Raw genomic sequence first — 25,166 nt, 5'->3', positions numbered from 1 at the left:
TGGCATTATTTACATTTTTACAATGAGCACACCTCACTGTTATGCTTATGTAGTCTTTTTTTTTTTTTTTTGTAAGTTTACTTACTTTTTTTTTTTTTTTTTTTTAGTAATCTCTATATCCAAAGTGGGGCTTGAACTTACAACCCTGAGAACAAGAGACACATGCTCCAACTAAGCCAGCCAGGCACCCCTCTTATATAGTCTTAATAACAGAGCTGGAATGGATTGCCAGGTCTGGCACGGGTTGAGGGACGCACAGGCATTGTGGAAAGCGCCGAGGTCACTGGGCACAGGCCACCAGCTCCTCCAGGGCTTGCTCACGGCGGTTGCCATGGACCAGCAGTACTTCCTTGATCCGGTCCTGCTGGAAGCCCATGTCACTGAACTGTTCCCAGAGGTGCAGGAATTCCCCTGCCTGAGGAAGTGGAAGCAGAGAGAGTGCTGGGGACTCTGCCAGGCCGGCCATCTCCCTGTGGAGCCCCCTTCCTGGTGCCCACTGTATCTATTCCCAGAAAGCTAAGGACTCCCCAAGCCAGGTAAGCCTGATCCTGGGCAGCACCTACATTTTGCCTGTACCTCTGGCTGACATGGGTGTGGACCTCCGTTCCTGTGCCAAGGAAGGAGGCCCTGGCTTGGCCACTGGCTCCATCCTGTCTTTACTCCCTCACTCTGGCCCATTCCTGACTCTCTGTGCTCTGGTACTCGGACAAAAAGAAGGAGGCTGCCTACGGGTGCCCAGAGGATGCACAGCTTGGGGTCTCTGCCCAGGCCCCAAACCCTGCTGAGGTTTCACACAGTGCAGCCTCTGCCTTCCTTCCTCCTCTGATCCCAGTGCTTGAAAAGTCTCTGCTTATCCTCCCTCCCTCCTCCTCAGCATTTCTCCCATCCCTCTGTCCTTCCCTCAGCCCCTGTGAAGAGCTGCCCGGCAGAGCCTAGGCCAACAGCACACTGTGGACAGTTCATATACATTGGCCACTCAGAATGTACTACTGGGCCCCCGGGTGCCTGCATTCTGGGTTTCCAGATAGGCAGCAAACGCCCCAAGCAGAGTTTAAGCATCTTTGTGCTGCGCTTGGCTCCTCCCTGGGTATCTGACAGACCAGACACTCTATAATATTTGTGTATTGATTCAGCTACATGACACAAAAGCCGTGCCTCCTGTTTCCCTCCCTTCCTCCCTCCCTCTGCCTCCCTGGGCTGTCTCCCTCTCCCCAGGGCTGAGCAAGCAGGCTAGCTCCTGATGGCCCCCAGGCTGCGCCTCTGGTACGGGTGTGCCCCTGTATGCTAGGCTCGTGTGTGCACCCACATCCCTCCCCTCCTCTTCCCCTGGGCCTGGGCAGGTGACCCTGCTGACCTGGCTCTCGGAGAACTGGAACATCTCCATGGCCTCCTCCACCAGGCCCTCCTCATAGCCTTGCCGAAGCAGCCGATCACAGGCGCTAAGGTAGCTGAGAAACTGGGCCAGAAAGAGGAAAGGGGTGTGGTTAGATGAGTGGCACGGTCAGCCGATGGAACAGATTAAGAGGAACCTTGGGGACCTCGGTGAGGCCTGAGCTCAGACCAGGCTGACCAGTCGACCCACCATACATGAAATGGCCCCAGAGACCCTGTGAGCCAATAAAAGAGGGACAAAGGCCTCCTCTGGGGACCTAGGGACGGGTGGGCAGCAAGTTCTGACCAACTGTCCCAAACTGGGGGCTGTGATCCAGGGAAAGGGCTATCAGGATGAGCTACAGGGTTCCCAGAACCTAAGCAGGGGAGTGGGACTGGCCTGAAACACAGGCGTCTCCCCAACACCCATCCCGGTGTGTTCACCCTCCCTGGTAAGCACCCACCCATGTGAAAGCAGCCTCCTCACCCTCCACGCCTGTGAGCACCCCCGTCCCTGGATACATATGTGTCCGCCACCCAGGACCATGTGAGCCCCAGTGCCGGGAAAGGGAGGACAGAGGAAGATCCCACAGGCCTGAAAACCTGTTCAAGTCACTCCGTGTTCAGTCACCACAAGTTGCTTTTGCCCTCAGGATGAAGTACTGCCTCCTTACCAGAGCTCAAAGGCCTGTCCCTGCCCATCAGTGGCCTTGACTCCCTCAGCACCCCCAGGCCTCTGCATATCTAACTCCCTCCGCCAAGGTCAGTCTCACTCCTCTTCCCTGGGAAGCCTCTGCCCCCAATCTCCACTGGGTGCCTTGCCTGCTGCTCCCACAGCACCCATGCTTCCCCTATCCGAGCACATACAACTCTGTAGCTGTTCTACTACCTTCCTCAATGTTCTCATCTGCTGACTTCTCGCTCCATGAGGGAAGGGTTGTATCAGTCTTGTTCACTGCTGCGTTCCCAGAGCACCCAGCATGGCAGGCAGAAGGAGCTAAATAAATGTATGCTGTGTTTATAAAATGAACTAAGAACCACCTCCAGGGAGCTCACAGCTTAGTGGGGGAGATGAACCAGATACGGGAAATCATGAGTGCCAGGCAAATCAAAGCAAGATTTATACAGAGTTGATGCCAAGTGAAGGCTGCAGACCACAAGAATTACAGGTATAAGTGGAAAAGAAACAGGTCGGGTTTCTGCAGACCTTCAGAGCTGGGCAGAAAGCATGGATCATACAGATTAATGGTTTTCAAACTGTTTTAGCTTCTGAACTGTCCAAGCATCAGGAGGCTTCAACAATAATAGGAAGGTTGGAGCTGCTCTGGGAGAACTGGGGGGCAGGAGCAGGGGAGTCAGGAGTCCAATGCTCCTGCCTCAGGACACCTAGACCTTGCTCTGAGCATGTTTTGTAAACCACCGAGCCAAGCCTTCCTAGCACAATTGAAGAAACAGGTCCAAGCAGGGTGGACAGCTTGCCCAGGGACCCAGGACTATAGCCTAGATCATCTGACCTCTCAGCCTTGTCCATCAGGGCCCCAGCTGCTAGCAGAGGGGCTTCAACTGCTAGAGGAGGGGCTTTGAGCTGCATTGAAAAGTAGAGAAGATTTCCAAAGGTGGAAACAGGAGTATGTCAAGAGCAGGTGATGGATGTGCCCTTTGCCTCTTGGTTCACCCACAGCAAAGGTTCTTGGCCTTGGTGCTGACTGTAGCTGCCTGGGAACTTTACCCATAAACCACTGATGCTTGCCTCCAGAGGCTCTGATATAACCAGTCTAGGGGGCAGTCTGGGCACTGGGATTTTTTTTTTTAAGTTTATTTATTTTGAGACAGAGAGTGTGAGGAGGGGAGGGACAGAGAGAGGGGGTAGGAGAGAGAATCCCAAGCAGGCTCCACACTATCAGTGTAGAGCCTGACATGGGGCTTGAACCCACAAACCGTGAGATCATGATCTGAGCCAAAGTGCGACACTTAACTGATTGAGCTACCCAGGCACTTCAGGGCCCTGGGATTTTTATAGCTTTCCAGGTAATTCTAATGTACAGCCAAGGCTGAGAACCACTGACTCAAGGGACGGCTGACCTCAATCCATACCAGTAGACTCCATGCCAGGCTGCATATCAGAACCACCTTCAGATCTTTAAAATGATAGGCCATTGGCCCCACTCCAGATTCACTGACTGGGATCCTCCAGAGTAGGTCCTGTAGATCTACATTTGTAAAGATTCTGCTGGTTGGTCAGCTTTTGGGCCTATAAGACTGTAGAAGTCACCAGGTCTGCCTCAGGACCCAGGGTGGGTAAGGATGTCACTTTCACACCCCAGGATGTGACTGTAAGTCATTGATTATAAACACATATTCCTCCTCCCTTCTGTGAATAGGGAAAGTGAGACTCAAAGAGGGGCCCTTAGGTGCCTGGAATCCCATAGCAAGGTGCCTAGCCTATGGATGCTCATACACACTGCCCATGCTGTCCTATAAGCAGTCAGTGGGCACATCCATCCTTGTGGAAGGAACGAAGCAATCATGGACAAAGCTTATCTTTTGTATCTCCTCTTTTCTCCCTGGCTCTTCTAAGAGCTCTGTCTCCATAACCTCCCTCCTGGACCATCTGTCATTAATTTCTGGCCAAAGAGGTTTACTATAGTATATATCCTTTAAGGTGAGAAGGAATCTGAACCCAAAGGAGCTGCTCAGTTAATGGCGGAACTTCACAGAACAGCGGGGAATATTAACTTGGTGGGGGAGGACAGATGAAGTCATCCAGTAGTCCTTCAGGCCCACACCTCAGGGCTTGGCTCCTGATTGACCACCAGGGAAGAAGGCCACCCAGAGATCTGGCTGGCCAGGCAGGTGGTCAGTACATATCTGGAAACACAATGTTCCTGATATAGTGTGATTCGTCCAGCCCACCCACAGGGAGGCCAGTGCCCTGTGCTGGCTCCAACTAATGTGCAGACCCACACCATGGGCCTGGTCCTTCATAGTCCTCCTGGCCAGTTTCTTGGCCAAGGTCCTGGCTTTCAGCAGCAGCTGAAGGTGGGGGCAACTTTAGATCTACTTTTAAACTTCATATCAGCCTGGGATGCTTCCCTGGAAGGTTCTCCCACAAGAAATGAGAGAAAAGAAGCATGCAGCAAAGATTCAGAGTCAAACCAGCCTGGCCTCAATGCCAGTTCTGCCACTGATTGTTTATATGAACCTCCCTGGCCTCAATTTCCTCATCTGCAAAGTGGGGACAGTGGTGGCAACTGTGTAGAACTGAGAAGGCCTAATTGAATACTCTCTGACTGAGGGACTGGCACAAAGAAGGTGTTCAAGAAATGTCAGCAGCCTCCATGTTAACCACACGCGGGACAAGGCACAGACCAATGAAGCCAGAGGAGAGCGGAAGCAGGAATGGGCGGGGAAGGGGGCCAGGGGCATTCGCCCACCTCCTCAACCTGGCAGCAGCACATCCTGCTTCAGCTCCAGTCTGAGAGTTACTCTCCTTTTGTCACTTCTTATCCAAGAGTAGGCAGCTCCAGACCTCAGGGACCCAGCACATAGCAGTCATCTACATGACTGTGGAGAGTGCCCAAGCCCTCTGATGGTGGGGGGGCACAGAGACAACTAAGTGCCAACTGCCCTGGGACCTTTTGATACCTTCAGCTCAGCTTTCCAACCAAAAGAGTCCCCATGTGTCAGAAACAATGTGAAGTGGGATGTTACATTCAGATGGGAGAAGGGAGGTTCGGGCAGTGGCATTCAATGTTACCTCCTGCCCCAACTCACAATCCTTCCATGCCTTCCTGTTGTTAGTGGGTCATTTATAAACTTCTCAGCCCAGTCTTCAAGGCACCCTCAATCTGCCCTCAACTCCCTTTCCCTGTCTTTTTTTTTTTTTTTAATTTTTTTTTTAATGTTTATTTATTTCTGAGACAGAGAGAGACAGAGCATGAGCAGGGGAGGGGCAGAGAGAGACACACAGAATCAGAAGCAGGCTCCAGACTCTGAGCTGCCAGCACAGCACCTGACTCAGGGCTGGAACTCACAAACCGTGAGATCACGACCTGAGCCGAAGTTGGTTGCTTAACCAACTGAGCCACCCAGGCGCCCCTCCCTTTCCCTGTCTTATCTCCTACCAGCCTGCATCATGTACCCTGCACTCCAGCAAGACTGGTGGGATCAGGGCCTCCCAAACCCTTCCTTGCTGTCTCTCCACCCCTTTGCTCATACTGTTCCTCCTGCTTGGAATATCATCCCTTCTCTTTTCCTTCAAATTCAGAGCTTATTCATCCTTGAAGTCTAGCTGAAGACGCGCCACCTCCATGAAGACTTTCCTGATCACTAGAACCTCCTTGTGGTCGATTAAGAATGGCCATAAATTCTTTGCAGGCCCTTCCATCAAGAGGGAGTTTTCCCCATAGCTCCCCACTGCATCTAAACACCTAGGAAGTTCCCAGTAAATGCTGTTGATTAGATGGATGGATGGGTAGATCAAAAGAGAAAGAGATGGATACGAATACAGATAAACTGTTCATTGAAGGAAGTGGTTAGAGCTGTGCCTTCCAATATGGTAGCCAGCAGCCACATGTGGCTATTTAAATTTAAATTAATTATAATTAAGTTAAAAAATTCAGTTTTTTAGTCACACTGTCCATATTTCAAATAGCCACATACAGCTAGTGTCTACTGTATTAGACAACACAGGTATAAAACATCTCTCTCATTGCAGAAAGTTCTATTGGGGATCTCTGGAAAGATTATTGGTTGCCCAAAGCTCCAGCCCCCTGTGCTTGGGGCAGAGACTGGGACAGGAATAGAATATTAAAACTCTCTGGGCACAGGGATTCCTGATAAACTCTTATGGAGAAAATAGCCTTAGGGTCTAGAAACTTGCTCATAACCCTCAACAATTAATGCCAGGCTAAGGTTCTGCTTCTAAAGAGGAGAAAAAACTTTTTCACGTTAAAGATAAAAACCACTTGACACCTCCCCTGGCTCCAGACCCACAGCTCCCCCAGCTCTGGGCCCCATGCACCTACCTGGCTCAGGCTCTGTCGCCCTGTCTTCTGCAGAGCCCCGATAGCCCTGTGCAGGGGATACCCCAGGGCAACCACTGGCCCGATGAGATCTTGCTCCTCCTGGCTCAGGGCAGACAGCAGGTCAGCAGAAGCAGGGTGTGCTCTACAGGTGCTGAGACTCTGAGACACCCCCCCAAGAGGTGGCAGGCAGGTATACGGGCTGAGGGACTGAAATACAGACAGGTTGGATGTGTTAGTTACTGGAAGTGACACCTGGCTGGGCAGGACATTTTTACTGACAGGCCAGTAAATGATAGTATTTCCACAAGAGAAATATCATAAGTCCATCCTATTATCCCATTTTACAGATACTGAAATCAAGGTTCAGAGAAGTTAATGACTGAGTAAGCAACACACATTTGGGAACTGAGCCCTACTCAAAATCAAATTCAGGATTCTTTACTCCACACCTTAGTGAGTGGGGAGCAGAGGTGGATCTTCCTCCTTCTTCAGTGTGGCTGGACTGGGGCTTGGCAGGGCATGGAACAGGGCAGGGACTGGGCACAGCTGTGCTGAGAGGACCCACACAGACCCTAGAGTAAGGAGGGTGGCTGGAAGGCATATCAGTCAGTTTGGCCAGCATCACCCCTTACCCATTCCCTGTCAAGAAGCACCCGTCTGCCAACTCTGAACAAAGTACCCTGATCCCTTCTCCCCAAGTGAAGCCTAGCTGCTGTCCTGGCTCTTGGGGCACAGTGTGTATGTGTGACATGAATTCCCCACCCATTCCTATCTTTTCAAGGGGTTCCCTGCCAGGGAAACTTACTCTAGGGTCTGCTTTACCCCCAGTTTTAACTGGAAAACATCAAAATCTTAGGATCTGAGTCTATTCTTTTGACCTTAAAAAAGATTCTTAGTGGGGCACCTGGGTGGCTCAGTCAGTTAAGTGTCTGACTTCAGCTCAGGTCATGATCTCGTGGTCCGTGAGTTCAAGCCCCATGCCAGGCTCTGTGCTGACAGCTCAGAGCTGGAGCCTGCTTCAGATTCTGTGTCTCCCTCTCTCTCTGCCTCTCTCCCACTCACACTGTCTTTCTTTCTCTCAAAAATAAGTAAAATATTTAAAAAAATAATTCTTAGCTGCTCTCTGCCTCAATTTTCTCCTGTACAGAACATGTGGCCCAATCCTCCCCCACCCAACAGGGTTGTTGCTAGAGTTAAGTTTAATGTGCACCAGGAAGAGCCATCCTGGCATCACCATCTGGCCCTTGATGCGGTGTGGTCTGTCCAATTTACAGAGCCTCTTCTCTGAGTTTGCTCTATGCAACTGTGCGAGGTCAAGTGGCCCACTTCACGGGTAGAACAGGGATAGCTCAGAGCAGTTCAGTGACTTGCCAAAGGTCATACACCAGTGAGTGGGAAAAGCCAGACCTCTAGTCTGTCTTTGGGATTTAAACTTCAGCTGGGCCTTATTCTGTTGCATCTCCTGGCCTGACTGCAGGGCAGCTGGGGGGCAGAAAGCTGTGCCCAACTGCCACCTTTGGCTATCAATCCTGACCCATTCCATCTGCTCCAGATCCACGTTTTATGGAGTTTGGTACTTACATAATTTGGATCTCTCAAGGCACACAATTGTGAAGATAAAATTAGGTATAAGGCCTTGGGGAGAGGCAAAGTGAGGGGTCTGAGGCTTAAGTTTCACTGATTTTACTTTTTTTTTTTTTAAGTGTACTTATTTTGAGAGAGAGAGAGAAAGAAAGAGAGATCAAGTGCGACAGGAGCAGACAGAGAGGGAGAGAGAAAATCCCAAGCAGGCTTCACACTGTCAGTACAGAGCCCAATTCGGGCTTGAACTCACAAACCACGAAATCATGACCTGAGCTGAAGTCAGATGCTTAAATGACTGAGCCACCCAGTCACCTGGGTTTTACTTTAAATTCACTTCTGCTCCCCTTTCTTGCAGGTGCACATCCTCTGTCCCAAAGCCTCCCAGTCTGCAAAAACTGTCACCTCCTCTCAACACCTGATCCCTCTCACTATTCAGTGCTGTCTTGTCCCACACCCCTTTGGCCAGCTCTCCTTGTCCTGTGGTTTTGACCTTCTCTCTTTTTTTTTTTTTTTTTTTTAATTTTTTTTCAATGTTTTTTATTTATTTTTGGGACAGAGAGACACAGAGCATGAACAGGGGAGGGGCAGAGAGAGAGGGAGACACAGAATTGGAAACGGGCTCCAGGCTCCGAGCTGTCAGCACAGAGCCCGACGCGGGGCTCGAACTCACAGACGCGAGATCGTGACCTGGCTGAAGTCGGCCACTTAACCGACTGCGCCACCCAGGCGCCCCATGACCTTCTCTCTTTAAACTCAGGGCCCAGCAGCAAATAACTGCTCAGTGAGTATTCTTTGAGTCGCCAGCTCATCCATCCTACAGAAAGCCCTTGCTCTGTGGGAAGCCCTAGATTTGAGTCACATTCATTACTTGACATTCACTGAGCACCCCCTACTGTCCAAGTCTGCAGCTTGGTGCCCTGGCAACAAAAATGGTTGCCATCCAATCACTGCCCTAAGAGATGGACAGGTACTGGATGATTACAATTATTGTGGCATGTGCCCTAATAGAAGCAAAACAGCGGGAAACAGGGAATGGAGGCCTCTGAGCAGGGAATATTCTAGGCCCAGGGCCACAGGAAGGACAGCATAGTACGTGGCCAGATGAGAACAGTTAAAGGTAAGGAGGAGGAGAGCAGAGAGGAGGACACTAGGGCTGCGAATCAGGCTAGGAACCCAGACTATTGGCCTGCGGGCTTGGCAGAGCTAGAAGGTTCCTTACCGCGACCGTGGGCTTGTGACTCCGCAGCGGGGGCATGGCGCCGGCCGTGGAGGGCCGCGGGGGCGGCGCGGGGGTGCTGGGGAGTGGGGGCGCGGGCCCCGGGGGCGGCACGGGGCACTGACTCGGTGCCGGGCTGGGGCAGAGGCTCAGCGCCCGGTGGCGGATGCGGTGCAGGAGGGCGCGGGGGCGGGCGGCCAGCCTGCCCTCAGAGAGCCGCCGCCGCGCTCCGGCCAGCTCCGACCTCATGCCGCTCAGCACGTCCAGCGAGCACCGTGGATGGCCAGGGCCGGGACTCGCAGGGGGGGCGGGGCTCGCAGGGGGCCCAGGCTGGGGGCTGCAAGGACGTGGCTCTTCCTCGCTGGCGGAGGCGGCTTCTTCTTCGTCGTGGTCCTCGTCCTGGTTTTCTTCCTCCTCCACCTCCTCCTCAAGCCGCTGCTGGGGTCCAGCCTCAGGGCCCATGTCTGCGGCAGGCATCGGCACCGGCTCGCGGTCGGAACTCACCAGCAACAGCCAGGCGGGAGGCGCTGACGCCGTTCCCGGGGCGTCGCACTGGAACGGGCAGGGTCCCCGGAGGACAGCCTCTACCCAGAAGAGCGCCCTCCTCTCCAGGCTGAAGTCGTGCTGCAAGTAGATGGCGACGTGAGGCTCTGGGACCCAAACCGGGGCCAGAGGGCGCACTCCTACTCCCCGGCCTTCCGGGAACCTATTCAGCCAAAAATTTGCCAGGTCTGGGCAGCTTCCGATTCTTAATCCCAGGCATCCATCACCACCCGACTCTCACCCTCAGTTTTAGCTAGCAATGGGATGGATGAATATCAACGACAAGTGAATAGCAAATTCGGCCTCCACGGATGCAGGTAAAGAATAGGAAGTCCAGAAAGAGACTTTGATATCTGTGGGGCTTTAGTAAATAATAAAGCTGGCATCTCAAGCAATGGGAAATAGAGGGACGGACTAATAAATGGTGTTAGCTAAAAACAAAAACAAAAACAAAAACAAAAAACAAACATAAATGGTGTTAGCTAGCTGGAAGAAATTCTCACTCTTATACAAGGATGATTTCCAAAAGGATCAAACATTAAATATATGTATGAAACCATAAAAGTACTAGGAGAAAACAGGAAAGAAATCCTTGATAAGATCAAGTGGGGGAAACCTTTCTCACTGTAAATCAAAATCCAAAAGCCATAAAAGTACAGATACACACATGTACAAAATCTGCATGGCAAAGATACAATAGGCGAAGTCAAAAACGAATGACAAACTAGGGGAAAACAGCACTCACATCACAGACAAAGGGCTACATTTACTAATATAGTGAGTGCTAGATATAGACTGGAAAAAGACCAACAGCTTAACATGAACAAAAGATATGGATGGTCCACAGAAAAGAGCCATACAGATGGCTTTTAAACACCCGAGCAGTTGCTCAACCTCACTCTTGACAAGAGAAAGGCAAATTAAAACTACCCTGAGATACCATCCACCTAGCCCTCAGCAAAGATCCAAAGTCTGAGGACATTCTGTGGGAGAGTGTGGGAGGTACAGGCCTCTTGTAGAGTGCTGCCTGGGATGTAAATCAGTGACCCCTATGGAGGGCAATTTGGAAAAATACTTACAAAAATTCAAAAGGACATTTGCATATAGTCATTCCATGTAACATTGTTTATAATTGGAAAAGACTGGGAAGAACCCAAGTGATCATCAAGAGGGCACCCATTCAGTAAAGTAGGATATATCCATATAATGCACAATGCTATACAGCAAAAAATAAAACTGAAGAAGCTTCGTGTACTGATATAGAAAGATCTTAAAACATACTAGGTTAAAAAAAAGTCAAGAAGAACAGTGTATGTATAAAATGCTACCTTTGTGGGGCACCTGGGTGGCTTAGTCGGTTAAGTGTCCAACTTTGACTCAGGTCATGATCTCGTGAGTTCGAACCCCACATGGAGCTCTCTGCTGTCAGCACAGGGCCTGCTTCAGATCCTCTGTCCCTCTCTCTCTCTCTCTGCCCCTCCCCTGCTCTGCGTGCTCGCTCGTCCTCTCTCAAAAACAAATAAACATTAAAAAAAAATGCTACCTTTGGTGTAAAAAGGGAGGCAATAGCTGTACTTATTTGTGCATATACACAGAAGAATCCCTGGAAGAATACATAGAAAATGAGTAACAGCTCTCTCCAGTGAGGGGGTGGAGCTGGGAAACTGGGTGGATGAGAAGGTGTCAGTGGGAGGCTTTTCACTCTCCCAAGATATTCTAGCTGCCTGTGGGCCAAACTGACCCCTCACCTAGCTTTTATAAATAAAGTGTGATTGGAACACAACCATTCCCACCCACCCCTTTCCAAAACTATAACTCTTTCCCTACAACAGAGTTTAATTGCCCTAGTTTTTTACTATCTGGCCTTTTACAGAAATGTTTGTCAACACTTGTTCTCTACCATTTTATAGATTTTTTTTTTCATTTTTAAACTATGTGAATGTACTTTTCTCCTAAAAAAATTTTTAACAGTGATGAACTCTCATTAAAGGGAAACTCTGAAACAACAAAACACAGACTTGCCAAGACTCTGAATGTAGAAGGAAGGGAGAGGGCAGTCAGATGTATGGGTGGACATGGGTTTCTGGGGTCTGACAGACACATGTTGGAGTCTGGGTGTGTCATGCACAGGCAACATAACCCTGTGTATCACTTGGATGGGAGCTTTGGCTTCCTGTGCTATGGGGTGGGAACACATACCTGCTAAAAGGGTTATCATAAATCTGAGAAAGAAAAAAGAGTGAATGTAAAAACAAAAAAAAAAAAAAAAAAGAAAAGAAAAAGAAAAAAGAGTGAATGTATAAAGAGCACCTAAGCATAGGCCCAGTGTACAGCAGGTGCTCAGTTATAGTAGCTGTGGTTATTATTTTTTCACAGGTAATCTAACCTCTATCTATAACATTATTGTTATGGGAAAATGTATTCCAAGTTCCAAATACTGAGAATACAGCCCAGTGAACTCAGAGGACTTACCAGGAGAAGCTGTAAATCATACTTGGAGTCTCATGCTTCTCTGTTAGATTGGCCCAGCAGTAAAAGAAATGGAGGCCCAGGAAGGGAAATGGCTCAAGGGAGTGCAGATACCCTTGCTGAGAGGAGGGGGGCAGAGCCAGGGTCAGCACCTTGGCTAGGACACCAGATGTGGACTTGGCAGAAAGGTGCCCAGTTCTGCTTCTAAGAGAAGTAACTTTCAGAAAAGCCTCTTCCCAGCTTGGCCTGAGCTCAGCATGTAAGGAAAAGATGTTAATGATCCACCTCCAGTAAAGCAAATTTCTACTCCCAACCATAGAGGCCGACTTTGACTCAGGGCAAGAACCCATAGCACAAGCTGCCTGGAGAAAGCGAGAGCTCCTGCCCTACAGAGGATGGGCCCCTGGACATGTGCTCTGGGCTCTACAGAGCTTCTTTCCATTCTGGAGACCTTGGTCCTAAGGAGCCTCAGTGCAACCCCAGGTTCTGCAGATAAAACAAAAACCACACTGAGTCTCTTGCTCCTGTGCCCCCAGGCCACTAGAGCCTCTTTCTCCTTTGTGGACTGGACTCTCTGCACCTGACTTCCTACAACCTGTTTTTTTTTAACCTTGGAACAATCCATGTCCAGTGTCTCTTACATTCCAATCCTGCTCTTAGCTAATATGAAATGATTTGGAGTCAAGACCTGAGTTTTAGTCTTGCCATGGCCACTAACTTCAGACGAGTCATTTCCCTTCTTTGGACCTCAGGTTTCCCATGTGCAAAATGAGTGAGGGATGACCCAGATCCTCAGAATTTTTTACAAAGCCCTCTGCAGACAGTGGAGAATGAACATACAAGAGTCTGAGAGGCCCCACATCAGTTCCACAGTTCTTTGCAATCTTGTTTTTTCATTTTATAAATTCATGTGAATTTTGTGTTCTAGTTCATGATACACCTGTGTTATAATACAAATGCAATAGATCTCCCCCTAAATCTTCAAGTAAACTTGACTCTCCCAGAAGTTAAATAATCATGTTTATCTTGAGGGTATGTGATACCACCACATACACTGGGTACACATCCCAGTGTGTGAGCTGTGGGGCATGGGGTGTTTTGAGGGTGCCTCCAGGGCTGATGTGTTTTGGGTCTATGGAATAGTAATCCCTTCTAATGGGTTCCCTGTAACTGTCTGCATTTTAACAGGGGATTCTGGAGATAGTGTCTTAGCTCATAAGAGTGATCCTAAACGGTAGAGTTTTAGACATGCCAGGAGGCTGGCGGAGAAGGGAGCAATTGGAGCATCCTTGCAATGACTCTCAGTTCTTCATATAGGCAGGCTTCCAGTTATCCTAAGCTTAAAATAAGACCCACTGAATAATCCCCATCACAAGCCACCAGACTTCATGATGAAACACCTTTCCTCTTGGGTTATTTCCAAAACTCTCTAGAATATAACAGAAATGGCCTTGTTGCCCTTTAAAATCAAGGAACAAGGGGCACCTGGGTGGCTCAGTCGGTTAAGAGTCCGACTCCTGATTTCAGCTCAGGTCATGGTCTCACGGTTTGTGAGTTCAAGCCCCCATCAGGCCCTATGCTGACAGTTCAGAGCCTGGAGCCATTTTCAGATTCTGCGTCTCCCTCTCACTCTGCCTCTACCCTGCTCACACACACACACTCTCTCTCTCTCTCTCTCTCAAAAATAAATAAATATTAAAAAAAAAAAAAAAAAGGCTTTGGGACACCTGAGTGGCTCAGTCGATTGAGCATCCAACTTCGGCTCAGGTCATGATCTCATGTATGGTTCGTGAGTTCAAGTCCTGTGTTGGGCTCTGTGCTGATGACTCAGAGCCTGGAGCCTGCTTCAGATTCTGTCTCCATCTCTCTGTCCCTCCCCTGCTTGTGCTCTGTCTCTCTTTCTCTCAAATATAAAATTAAAAAAACATAAAAAAAATTTTTTAAAGGCTTTGTAGCTCCTTTCTTTTTTTAAAAAAAAATTTTTTTTTCAACGTTTTTTATTTATTTTTGGGACAGAGAGAAACAGAGCATGAACGGGGGAGGGGCAGAGAGAGAGGGAGACACAGAATCGGAAACAGGCTCCATGCTCCGAGCCATCAGCCCAGAGCCTGACGCGGGGCTCGAACTCACGGACCGCGAGATCGTGACCTGGCTGAAGTCGGACGCTTAACCGACTGCGCCACCCAGGCGCCCCTGTAGCTCCTTTCTTAAAAAAATTAAAATAAAATAAAATCGAGGAACCAAGCCCAAGTCTCAGCATCAGATCTATAGACCCAGAGACAAGGAGATAGATGGACAGAGAGATATACTTACCATAGAACCCAGCAGAAGCTCCCTGCAAGCTGGGACGCTGAGCTCTGGCCCAGGAAGGGGCTCTGTGCCTATCACAAAGCCGTTGGGCACCTTGAAGGGGACATCATCGAGGGCATTCATTCTGTCAGAGGAGTGTAGAGATGGCTGAGCAGGACTGGGGCAGGCTGCCTGGTGGCAGGGAGAGAGTGTAGTCCTGAGAACCAGGCTTGGTCTCAAATGGCCTTACCACTCTCCCGTGTGGTGACTTAGCTGAGCCCCACACAGCTGGGAAGGGAAAAGTAAAGTGGCTGGTGCTGCATAGGGAGGAAATGAACAAAAACAAGAGCATTCAAACCGACAAGAATTGACTATTTCATGTTTAAGTCTTGCCCTAGACAATTGTTTCCCAAAATGTGGCCTATGACACTAGTGCTGAAGCATGTCATCAAGAGTTTTCATCCAAACATTTAAGGAAAATGTCAAATTACAAACACTTCCAGAAAAGAAATACTTCCTGACTCATTTTTATTTCAGCACCATCCGGATACCAAATCTGACAAAATTAAGGTCAATCTCTCATGAACATAACTGCAAAAATCTCAATAAAAATAATTTTGGATAGAAAAATACAACATTGCTGGGTTGAGTTTATTTCAGGAATGAGAGATTGTCTTAATATTCCAAAATCAATCACTGGGAGTAAAAATAAATGTCAATAGAATAAAAATTTTAAGTTATAGATTATCTATATCTGTAGATGCAGAAAAAGCACTTGATAAAATCAATGCCCGTTCATGATTTTAGGAAAAAACAAATAAGCCCATTTAATAACTTAGGAATAGAAAGTAATTTCCTTAGCATAATCAAGAATATCACTAAAACATCTAAAGCAAACAGGCCACTTAATAGTGAAATACTGAAAGATATCCCCAAGATTGAGACAAGGATGTCCCCATTGTCTCTTCTGTTCAGCATTGCACTGGAGATACTAGCCTGTGTAAAAAGAGAAAAGAAAAAAATAAAAGTATAAGGATTGGAAAAAAAGAAATTAAACTACCATTATTTGTAGATGATATAATTATATGTAGAAAATCCAAAGGAATCTATAAATAAAACTCTTAGAATTAGTAAGTTAATTTAGCAAGGTCATTGGATATAAGGTCAATATATGAAAATCAACTATATCTCTCTATACAAACAACAAACCATGAAAATATTCTTTTTTTCTTTAATTTTTTTTTAAACGTTTATTTATTTTTGAGACAGAGAGAGACAGAGCATGAACAGGGGAGGGGCAGAGAGAGAGGGAGACACAGAATCTGAAACAGGCTCTAGGCTCTGAGCTGTCAGCTCAGAGACCGACACGGGGCTCGAACTCACAGACTGTGAGATCGTGACCTGAGCCGAAGTCGGACGCTTAACCAACCAAGCCACCCAGGCGCCCCGAAAATATTCTTTTAAAAATGTCATTAGAGAGTGAGATTTTAAATAAGATATCATGTAATATTATCAACCAACCTTCTAGGACTCAAACTAACACAAGATATATAAGACCTCTATGTGAAAAACTATAAAATATTTATTGGAGGAACATGCCATGTTCATGAGTTAAGACTCAATGTCATAAAGATATTAATTCTCCCTGAATTGATTTGTCGACCCCACATGTCAAATTCCATCTTATTTTTGGGGGATAAATTGGCAAACTAACTCTGAAATTTAAATGAAAGGCAAAAGACTAAGAAAAGCCAAGACAATCTTGAAGAAGAAACAGCACTGTTGGAAGATTTATACTATATCAACACTTACTTTAAAGTTACAGGAATTAAGACAGTGTGGTACTAACATGAGGACTTACAAAGAGTCCAATAAAACAGAACAGGAGGTCCAAAAACAGATCCATATTTATATGGATCCTTAACTTACGACAAAATTGGCCCTGCAGAGAGCATAAGGAAAATAAAAGTCTTTTCAGTAAATGGTTCTGGATCATTTGGATGTCCACCTAGAAAAAAATCCTGGCCTCTACCTCACATCACACACACAAATCAATTCCAGGTAGACTACAGATCTAAATGTGAAAGGTAAAATGAAGCTTGAAGATAAAATAGGAGAATGTATTCATGACTTTAGAATAGGTAAACATTTCTTAGGCAGGTTGCAAAAAACTAACCCATAAAGGAAAACACTGACAAACTGGCTTCCATTCATTGGAAGATACCATTAAGACAGTAAAACAACAAAACAGAACCACACAAACAAAAAATAAAAAACACAAATCAGAGTGGGAGAAGATATTTGCAGCACACCTATCTGACCAAGGACTCGTATCCAGTAAGTACAAAGAACTACAAAGCAGTAAGAAAAAGACCTAATTCAAAAATGGGCAAGAGATGTTAACTTCATAAAAGAGTATATCCAAATAAAGACCTAATTCAAAAATGGGCAAGAGATGTTAACTTCATAAAAGAGTATATCCAAATAAACATCAAAGTTGTTTAACCTCATTAGCCATTGGGAAAATGCAAAACAAAACAATGGGATACCAACACACACACACACACACACACACACACACACACACACACACACACACACACAAATGGTTAAAAATAAAAAGCCTGACAATATCAAGTATTGATGAGAATGAACTCTCATGCACTATTGAGAAAGTTAAATTAGTATTAGTCAACAGTATCTACTACTAAAGCTGAAATCTAAGAAAAATTAATTCATACATAGCTTCTGGGCCTTTTGGCTGAGATCAAGTATAGTATCTGTTAGTTTAATAATATTCACAACAGCAAGGGATTTTATTTGTTATGTATTTTAAACTAAAGATTCTGTTCTCTTAACAAAATGAAACTCACAAAGAATTCAAGCTCTTGAGACTGCCTATAATATATACTTAAATCTAGACTCCTGACCACAGTCTGGCATTTTGCAAACAATCAGGGTTTACCAGGGACTGCACCAGGGAGTATCTCTGGCTTACTACAATGTCATCCCTACTAGGATGTTGCAAACCCCTGTTGCGAGGGGTCACTGGGGTCATCCCCATGCCCACAGGAGATCATGAGAAGAGGCAGAGTAAGTAATCTGAGTGCAGAGAGGTCAAATGAGGCCAGATGGGCAAATCCTTTAATTCCCTCATCTCCACTGCCTGCCCACTCTAGTCTGTGTCTACTGTATGTAAGACTCCAAAGGTTTCTCCACCCCATGCCAAGAGACAGTCTCCCAGCGCACTGGGAGCGGCTCTTTATGCTACAGGATCAGACAAGTCCCATTGTGATCAGTAAGTTATCTGCCCCATCAGCCTGTTCCATCAGGGGACCTCTGAGGCGTAAGGCGTTGTAAGGGACATAAGAAAGTTAGCAAGTTTTGGCATTCTCTGATTTATCATCCACATTTTCAGCTGTCATTAGAATTCTGAGCTGTGGGTAAAGGCCACAGCTTTGTTGAGACCCACGTGTGAACCGCCTGTCCACTGAGCAGGTACAGGGCCACCCTCCTCCTCTCTCACTTCTGACCCAGCATCTGCATCCTAATAGATATTCTCTACTCAGTTCTACACTTGTTTCTGGAATAATTTAAGAATTTGAGAATTCTGGAAATAGGAATAGGAAGGGCTACAGTATAAGACATGATCTAGTTAGAGCACACTCTAAAATTACAGTCATCTCTGCTAAGTATAAAATAAACGGTACAGATCATTAAATGATGATATTCTTCAACGGAAAGAAAGTATTCTAGTCCTTATGTGAGTTGGGCAAGCTTCAGGAAGGACCCTGACAGGACCCTGACCTGGATCCTGAAGAGTATGGGAACAGCCTGTGAGCAGGTTAAAGGTAGAGTGGAGAGCATAACTCCAGGGAGGGAACAGCTTGAGTCAGGGAACAGAGACAGAGCAGAGAGAGGTGGGGGGAGGAGGGGGCGGGGACAAAGCATATGACTCAGATAGTTTGTGCCGGGAAGCAGCCTGCCTTAAGACTGAAGGGGTAGATTGGGGTAGAGCTGGCGAGGGCCCTGAAAACGGAATACTGACTCCATTCAGTAGGCAGTGGAGAAAGCTTTGATGAGTCTGAAGGGGTGGGGTGGGGTGAGGATGGGGAAGTGGGGATATTGGGAAGGCCAGTCTGTGCATGCTTCAGCAGGCAATAATCCAGGACCTCTCCATGGGTCTGTGCCTGTCTGGCTGCATCTGAGCCTAGGGGTGAGAGGCAGGGCAAGCGGGGGTTGTAGTAGTTGGTCTACCTGGAGCCCAGGCACTGACATAAGTATTATTTTTTATAAAGGTCTCCACTATACTCTAAATGACTTCATCCTTGCCCACAGCATCAATAATCTATGTGCCAATGACTCATATTAAATTCTCCACTTCTTCTCAGAGATCAAATTCATAAACACCACTGCCTACAAGGCATCTCCTCCAAGATTTCTCAAGGGTGCCTCAAACTCTACATACCTAAAGTGAACTCCTGATTTCCCCTCCCCCAAACTTTTCCTCCTCCCCAGAATTTCTTGTCTCAAGGAATGTCTAAGATATACAAACTGAGGACTCATGCCTGACACTCTCTTCTCCCTCATGACCACTCATCTCATATCCCTGCCAAATTTCCTCTCTTAAATCTCTGAAATCCACCCATTTCACGCTACCTCCACTGCTAACATGGGAGTCCAAGCCCCCATTATCTCTCACTTGGACAACTGTGTCCAACATATCCTCTTATGTCCTATCATTGTAATTGTTCCACACACTGGGACAAAAGTGATCATTTCAAAATAGCAAACTAAGCCAATCCCCTGCTTAAAAGCCCCAAATGGTTCCCAGCTCTCTCAGAATAAAAATCAAACTCCTGACAAGGGCTTCCAAAGCTTTGCAGTGCAGTGGCCCCTACCCCCTCCCCTCTTGTCTTACTCTAGCCATGCTAGTCTTCAATTGCCTTGGTCTCTTAGCCCAACACAGGGCCTTTGCATATTCTATTCCAAATTCTTGCCACATTCTTCTTCCGTGTCTCCTCTGCACTAGTGAATAGCTGTTTATGCCTCATAGCTTAGCTGAAACATCATCTCCTCAGAAAAGCTTTTCCTAGACTCTTCAACAAATGCTGTTGTGAAACTGGACAGCTACATGTAGAAGAATGAAACTGGACCACTTTCTTACGCCATACACAAAAATCAATTCAAAATGGATCAAAGACCTAAATGTGAGACAGGAAACCATCAAAATCCTAGAGAACACTGGCAGCAATCTCTTTGACCTCAGCCAGAGCAACTTCTTACTAGAAGTTTTGTCTCCCTTGTCGTTGAAGGCAAGGGAGACAAAAGTAAACATGAACTATTAGGACTTCATCAAGATTAAAACTTTTGCACAGTGAAGGAAACAATCAACAAAAGGCAGCCTACAGAATGGGAGAAGATATTTGCAAACGACATATCTGATAAAGGGTTAGTATCCAAAATCTATAAAGAACTTATCAAACTCAACACCCAAAAAACAAATAACCCAATTAAGAAATGGGCAGAAGACATGAATAGACACTTTTCCAAAGAAGTCATTCAGATGGCTAACAGAAACATGGAAAGATGCTCAACATCACCCATCATCAGGGAAATACAAATAAAAACCACAATGAGATACCACCACCACACCTGTCAAAATGGCTAAAATTAACAACACAAGAAACAACAGTTGTTGGCAAGGATGCAGAAAAAGGGGAACTGTCTTGCACTGTTGGTAGGAATGCAAACTGGTGCAGCTACTCTGGAGAAGAGCATGGAGATTTCTCCAAAAACTAAAAATAGAAGTACACTATAATTCAGCAATTGTACTACTAGGTATTTACCCAAAGGATACAAAAATACTGATTTGAAGGGGTACATGTACCCTGATGGTTATAGTAACATCAATAGCCAAACTATGGAGACAGCTCAAATGTCCATCAACTGATGAACGGATAAAAAAGAAGTGGTACGCGTGCACGCGCACACACACACACACACACACACACACACACACACACTGGAATATTACTCAGCCATCAAAAAGAAAGAAATCTTGCCGTTTGCAATGATGTGGATGAGGCTAGAATGTTATTATGTTAAGCTAAACAAGTCAATCAGAGAAAGACAAATACCATATGATTTCACTCATATATGGGATTTAAGAAAAAACACAGATGAACATATGGGAAGGGGAGGAAAAAGAGAAGAGAGGGAAACAAACCACAAGACACTCATAATGATAGGGAACAAACTCTGGGTTGATGGAGGGAGGTGGGTGAGAGATGGGCTAGATGGGTGATGGGCACTAAGGAGGGCATTTGTGATGAACACTGGGTGTTGTAAGTGATCACTGAATTCTACTCTTGAAGCCAGTATGTTAACTAATTAAAATTTAAACTTAAAAAAAAAAAAAAAAAAAAGCTTTTTCTGATCCACCCCCCCCCCCCCAAACTTGGGTAGATCTACCCAGTACAGTGGCTTTTAAGACTTTAAAGGGCCTGGGGGCGCCTGGGTGGCTCAGTTGGTTAAGCATCCTACCTTGGCTCAGGTCGTGATCTTGCAGTTTGTGGGTTTGAGCCCTGTGTCGGGGGTTCTGTGCGGACAGCTAGGAGCCTGGAGCCTCCTTTGGATTCCGTGTCTCCCTCTTTCTGCCCCTCCCCCACTTGCACTCTGTCTCTCAAAATAGATAAACATTAAAAAAGGAAAAAAAAAGGGCCTAATCTCATAGAACCACTTACCTTTCCTTCAAAGCACTCAGTACATTTTTTGATTGCTGGATCCATTAATTGGATATTATTAACCTATCCCCCTCACCATTATAGCCCTTATACTTAGCAAATTAATCTGAGTTTCAACAGGCATTTAATAAATATTTGAACAATGGAAAATATAAATGATGACTAACCACTTTTTCTTTGTAGCACATATCACAACTAATTATCTGTATTCTTAAGCTTTTCTACTCTAGATCTAATTCCAGGAGGGCAAGAATCCTGTCTTTTTGCTCCCTTTCACATCTCTAGCACTTAGTATCATTCCTGGCAAATGGTAAAAACCATTTTCTAAGAACACAGTTCAAGTCCTAGAATCCATATTCTGGCAAGCATGAGCTAATTAAGTTGAGAGGTGCCTACTGCTCTGTATAGTTATGTGCTCTAGCACCAACTGCCTCAAAGACTTCGATCCTTGCTTCAGAGACTGTGAGCAACTCAGTTTATTCCAAAAGGCAAACAGAACCTGCATTGGAAACAAAATCTTCATAGATAGCCAGACGTGCTAAGTCAGGAACTACTGTATGGGTACACCCAAAAGTTAACAGGGGCACCTGACTCGTCGGAAAAGCACATGACTCTTGATCTTGGGGTCATGAGTTTGAGCCCCACGTTGCGTGTAGTAATTACTCACACTTTTTTAAAAAAAAAGTTAACAATTATACAGGAATAGTTTATTGGTTATAGCATTAAAAGAAAAAAAATAGATTTAGTTGGAAATGCCTCATGTAGTCACTAGTCCCTAAAATAATCACTGCTAATACTTCACAGCACTCACATTCCTTCTATATATTCTATATTATTTGAATGGAACAAGACATACTTTGTACTTACCTTGTGATTCCCAGGATAGCTCCCCTGTGGACAAAATATGTAGAAGTGAATTGCTACAGCAGATGGCATAATGCTGTCTAAGCTTCTTGATACACCCTTGCCCAAGTCACATGGACATAGGAACATGAATGGGTTTAGAGTGATTAAGTTCATTGGCTTGTAGCAAATTCTTTGACGTCATAAACTCAGCCACTAAGAACACTTAGTATTTAACATACAACTAATCTATTTCATTTTTTAATCTTTCTTGTATTTACCTAATTTCTTAAAATAAATGCTTTTTGTTAGAGTATCTCCCAACCCAGGGTCTCCTCTTTTGGGAAATAAGATAAACAATATTCTTGTATATACAGGACATGATGAATCAACACATTTCTGATTCATCTTTGAATGAGTTTATTTCTCTATTTTCATTAATTTATGTTCAATATAAAAAGAACATAGGTACAGGGGTGCCTGGGTGGCTCAGTGGGTTAAGTGTCGACTCTTGGTTTCGGCCTAGGTCATTACCTCGTGGTTCGTGGGTTCAAGCCCTGCATCAGGCTCTACACTGGCAGCTTGGAGCCTGCTTAGGATTCTTTCTCTCTTTCTCTCAAAATTAAATAAACATTAAAAAAAAAGAATATAGGTATAAAAAAGGGATGATTTAGAAAAAGGCTGATGGCTCAAGGGAACTGTAATTCCTAGTTCTGACTAAAAGCATAAAAATCAACAAACAAGAAGCAGCAATAACAATGACCACCCCTATCATGCAGATTATGGCCTATAAATACCTTTTCCACTAATTTATTATTAGATAAATGACTGTTTCCAGGTTTGGAATAGGTAATATGTAAAACAAATTTGGAATGGAATACTGGAATTGAAAGGGAATTCAGAAACTGAGTTAAAAAGGCTCCCAGCAGGGGCACCTGGGTGGCTCAGTCGGTTGGGCGGCCGACTTCGGCTCAGGTCATGATCTCACAGTCCATGAGTTCGAGCCCCGCGTCAGGCTCTGTGCTGACAGCTCAGAGCCTGGAGCCTGCTTCAGATTCTGTGTCTCCCTCTCTCTCTGACCCTCCCTCGTTCATGCTCTGTCTCTGTCTCAAAAATAAACAAACATTAAAAAAAAAAAAAAATTGAAAAAAAGGCTCCCAGTGACCAAAGATGAGACAATTGATAAATAATAACAATGGGTTGAAAGACAATTATGGTTAGATCTGAGTTCATAGTGATACTTCAAAATAAAACTCACTTGTTACCTTTGGAGGATTCTAGGGAACCAGCTCATTAATTTGAAAACTAGTAAATAAAAAAAATATGTATTTGCCTTTCCTGTACCAATTGTACCCTGCAGTAACCAAATGGTTGATGAGGGGATGTTTCCCCTTTTAGAAGTATTCCAGCTAATAACTAAAGAAAGAAAGGCAGAATTAAACTATCACTGTTTTGCAACTCCAAAGGAATGACTTTAGGTCTTGATTACCAGTGGCTGCTAAGATCACAAAAACAGACAACTAGACATTAGTCCTCCTGAATGGAGTACACACCAGGTGTATAATATATTCTTCAGAAAACTCCAATCTGTATGTGGTCAAAAAATGTGTGCACTTTTAATCAGTGCTGTCCAATAGAAATGTGATCCATAGGTGTAATTATTCAACTCAATTCAAACTCCATTTCAAACTCTCTTTCAAGTGCCCAATAGCGATACATATCTACCATACTGGGCAATGCAGCTCTAACCACTAAATTAGAGATATGGAAACAGAGGAACATGCTATCACAAGGATGCAACAAGCAAAATTCAGACTGGAAACTTCAGGAAAAAAATTTCTTCAAGTAATAAATCTCAAGGGTACAAGAATACACAGGAGGAAGCAAGAAAGACCTACGGATTATCAGAAACTTAAGAAACATATCAACCAACAACAGTGTATAGATTGCATCTAGATCTTAATTTGAGCCAAGTGTAAAACACACATTTATGAGATAAGGAAATCTGAACACTGGGAATTTGATGATATCAAGAAGTCATTCATTTCTTTCAGTGCAATAATGGCACTATGGTTACATTTTTAAAATATCTTTTAGAGCCACATACTGAAAAAAATTTTTTTAAGTAGACTCTATGCCCAAAGTGGAGCCCTACATGCTGAAATACTTAATTAATATAATGTCTGAGATTTGCTTCAAAATAGTCTATAGAGTAGTGCGTTGCAGATGAAACAAGATTTGCCGTAAGTTGACAATTATCTGAAGCCAGATGATGGATATACAGAAAAAATTATACTATTCTCTTTATTTTCAGATGCTTGAAGATTTCCACAATAAAAGAAGATTTTTGGGGGGAAAAGATTACAATGATACTGTCTATATTCTCAGAAGTACAATTCATCAGGCACTACTCTATGTCTTTCTAAACCCATCAAGTACCAGTGGCTGCTGCCACCACCACCATGCAAGGTGATAAACGAGGAAAAACTTACAAAACAAAGCCAAACAATAAAAATAATGTTTACTTTATTAAAACTTTGCAGAAGCTGAATGAAAGAGGGAAGGCTTTTTTCCACCTGAGGTTAAATCCCTTCCTCTTGGGTTCTGCTGCCTATTTTCCTGAATCCCTGCTTCACACTCATGCCCCCATCAATGCAGATGTCTTAGTGACAAGGCTGCCTGCATACTGAACACATCATACAATTCATCTTTTATTTCTACTCTTCCTACATCTCATCAGACAGCAAATGGTGGGGATTTATAAAAGGGCACACAGGCCTATGGGGGTTATGTGAGGCTAATCACAACAGATTTTAAGGTATATGAACTTAGACACACACTTTGGAGCGCTGGCCCTCATATCCTATCTGTTAACTCTGAAAGGCATACTATATAAATTTAACAATGCAGATTAAACAGAAAAAGAACAAAGGTGTTAGCATCTCGTACCCCAGAACTTCCAACTACACAAAATCATTTCCAAGGTTGTCGTCCTTTCCTGCTTATCTAGAGTTGGATTCCACAAAGTTTGGTGCTGGAGATTCACCTTCTCCTAGCAAATGTCTATTTGACAAGTTT

The 25,166-nt window shown here is 45.2% G+C and overlaps 1 protein-coding gene and 1 pseudogene across 4 annotated transcripts; one reads left to right on the top strand and one right to left on the bottom strand.

The window, feature by feature from the left end:
• Positions 1–55: 55 nt before the first annotated feature.
• Positions 56–25,120, bottom strand: UBAP1L (ubiquitin associated protein 1 like). Of its 4 annotated transcripts, XM_058737373.1 has the most exons (7): positions 22,113–22,201; positions 21,046–21,177; positions 14,524–14,816; positions 9,202–9,822; positions 6,399–6,605; positions 1,355–1,456; positions 56–415 (listed from the first exon to the last, which is right to left on the bottom strand). In XM_058737373.1, the coding sequence occupies exons 3-7, from the start codon at positions 14,641–14,643 to the stop codon at positions 281–283; spliced, it is 1,185 nt and encodes a 394-aa protein (XP_058593356.1). In that variant the 5' UTR covers positions 14,644–14,816; positions 21,046–21,177; positions 22,113–22,201; the 3' UTR covers positions 56–280. The 4 variants fall into 4 exon arrangements, with proteins under 4 accessions (XP_058593356.1, XP_058593351.1, XP_058593355.1 ...); XM_058737368.1 differs by lacking the exon at positions 21,046–21,177 and having other exon boundaries at positions 14,524–14,691; positions 22,113–25,120; XM_058737372.1 differs by lacking the exon at positions 21,046–21,177.
• LOC131518553 (U2 spliceosomal RNA) lies at positions 17,241–17,349 on the top strand (annotated as a pseudogene).
• Positions 25,121–25,166: the final 46 nt, after the last annotated feature.

The sequence above is a fragment of the Neofelis nebulosa genome, chromosome 7 (genome assembly GCF_028018385.1).
Source record: "Neofelis nebulosa isolate mNeoNeb1 chromosome 7, mNeoNeb1.pri, whole genome shotgun sequence".
NCBI lineage: Eukaryota > Metazoa > Chordata > Mammalia > Carnivora > Felidae > Neofelis > Neofelis nebulosa.
The sequence above is the reverse complement of the archived record's forward strand: the minus strand, read 5'-3'. Positions and strand labels throughout refer to the sequence as shown.

Excerpts from the sequence above, each read along its gene's own strand:
- UBAP1L (XM_058737368.1), bottom strand. The coding sequence starts at position 22,265 with ATGAACTTAATCACTCTAAACCCATTCATGTTCCTATGTCCATGTGAC. Across the intron at positions 14,692-22,112 it reads GCTATCCTGGGAATCACAAG|GCAGCCTGCCCCAGTCCTGC; the intron begins GTAAGTACAAAG and ends CCCTGCCACCAG. Across the intron at positions 6,606-9,201 it reads GTCACAAGCCCACGGTCGCG|TCCCTCAGCCCGTATACCTG; the intron begins GTAAGGAACCTT and ends TCTGTATTTCAG.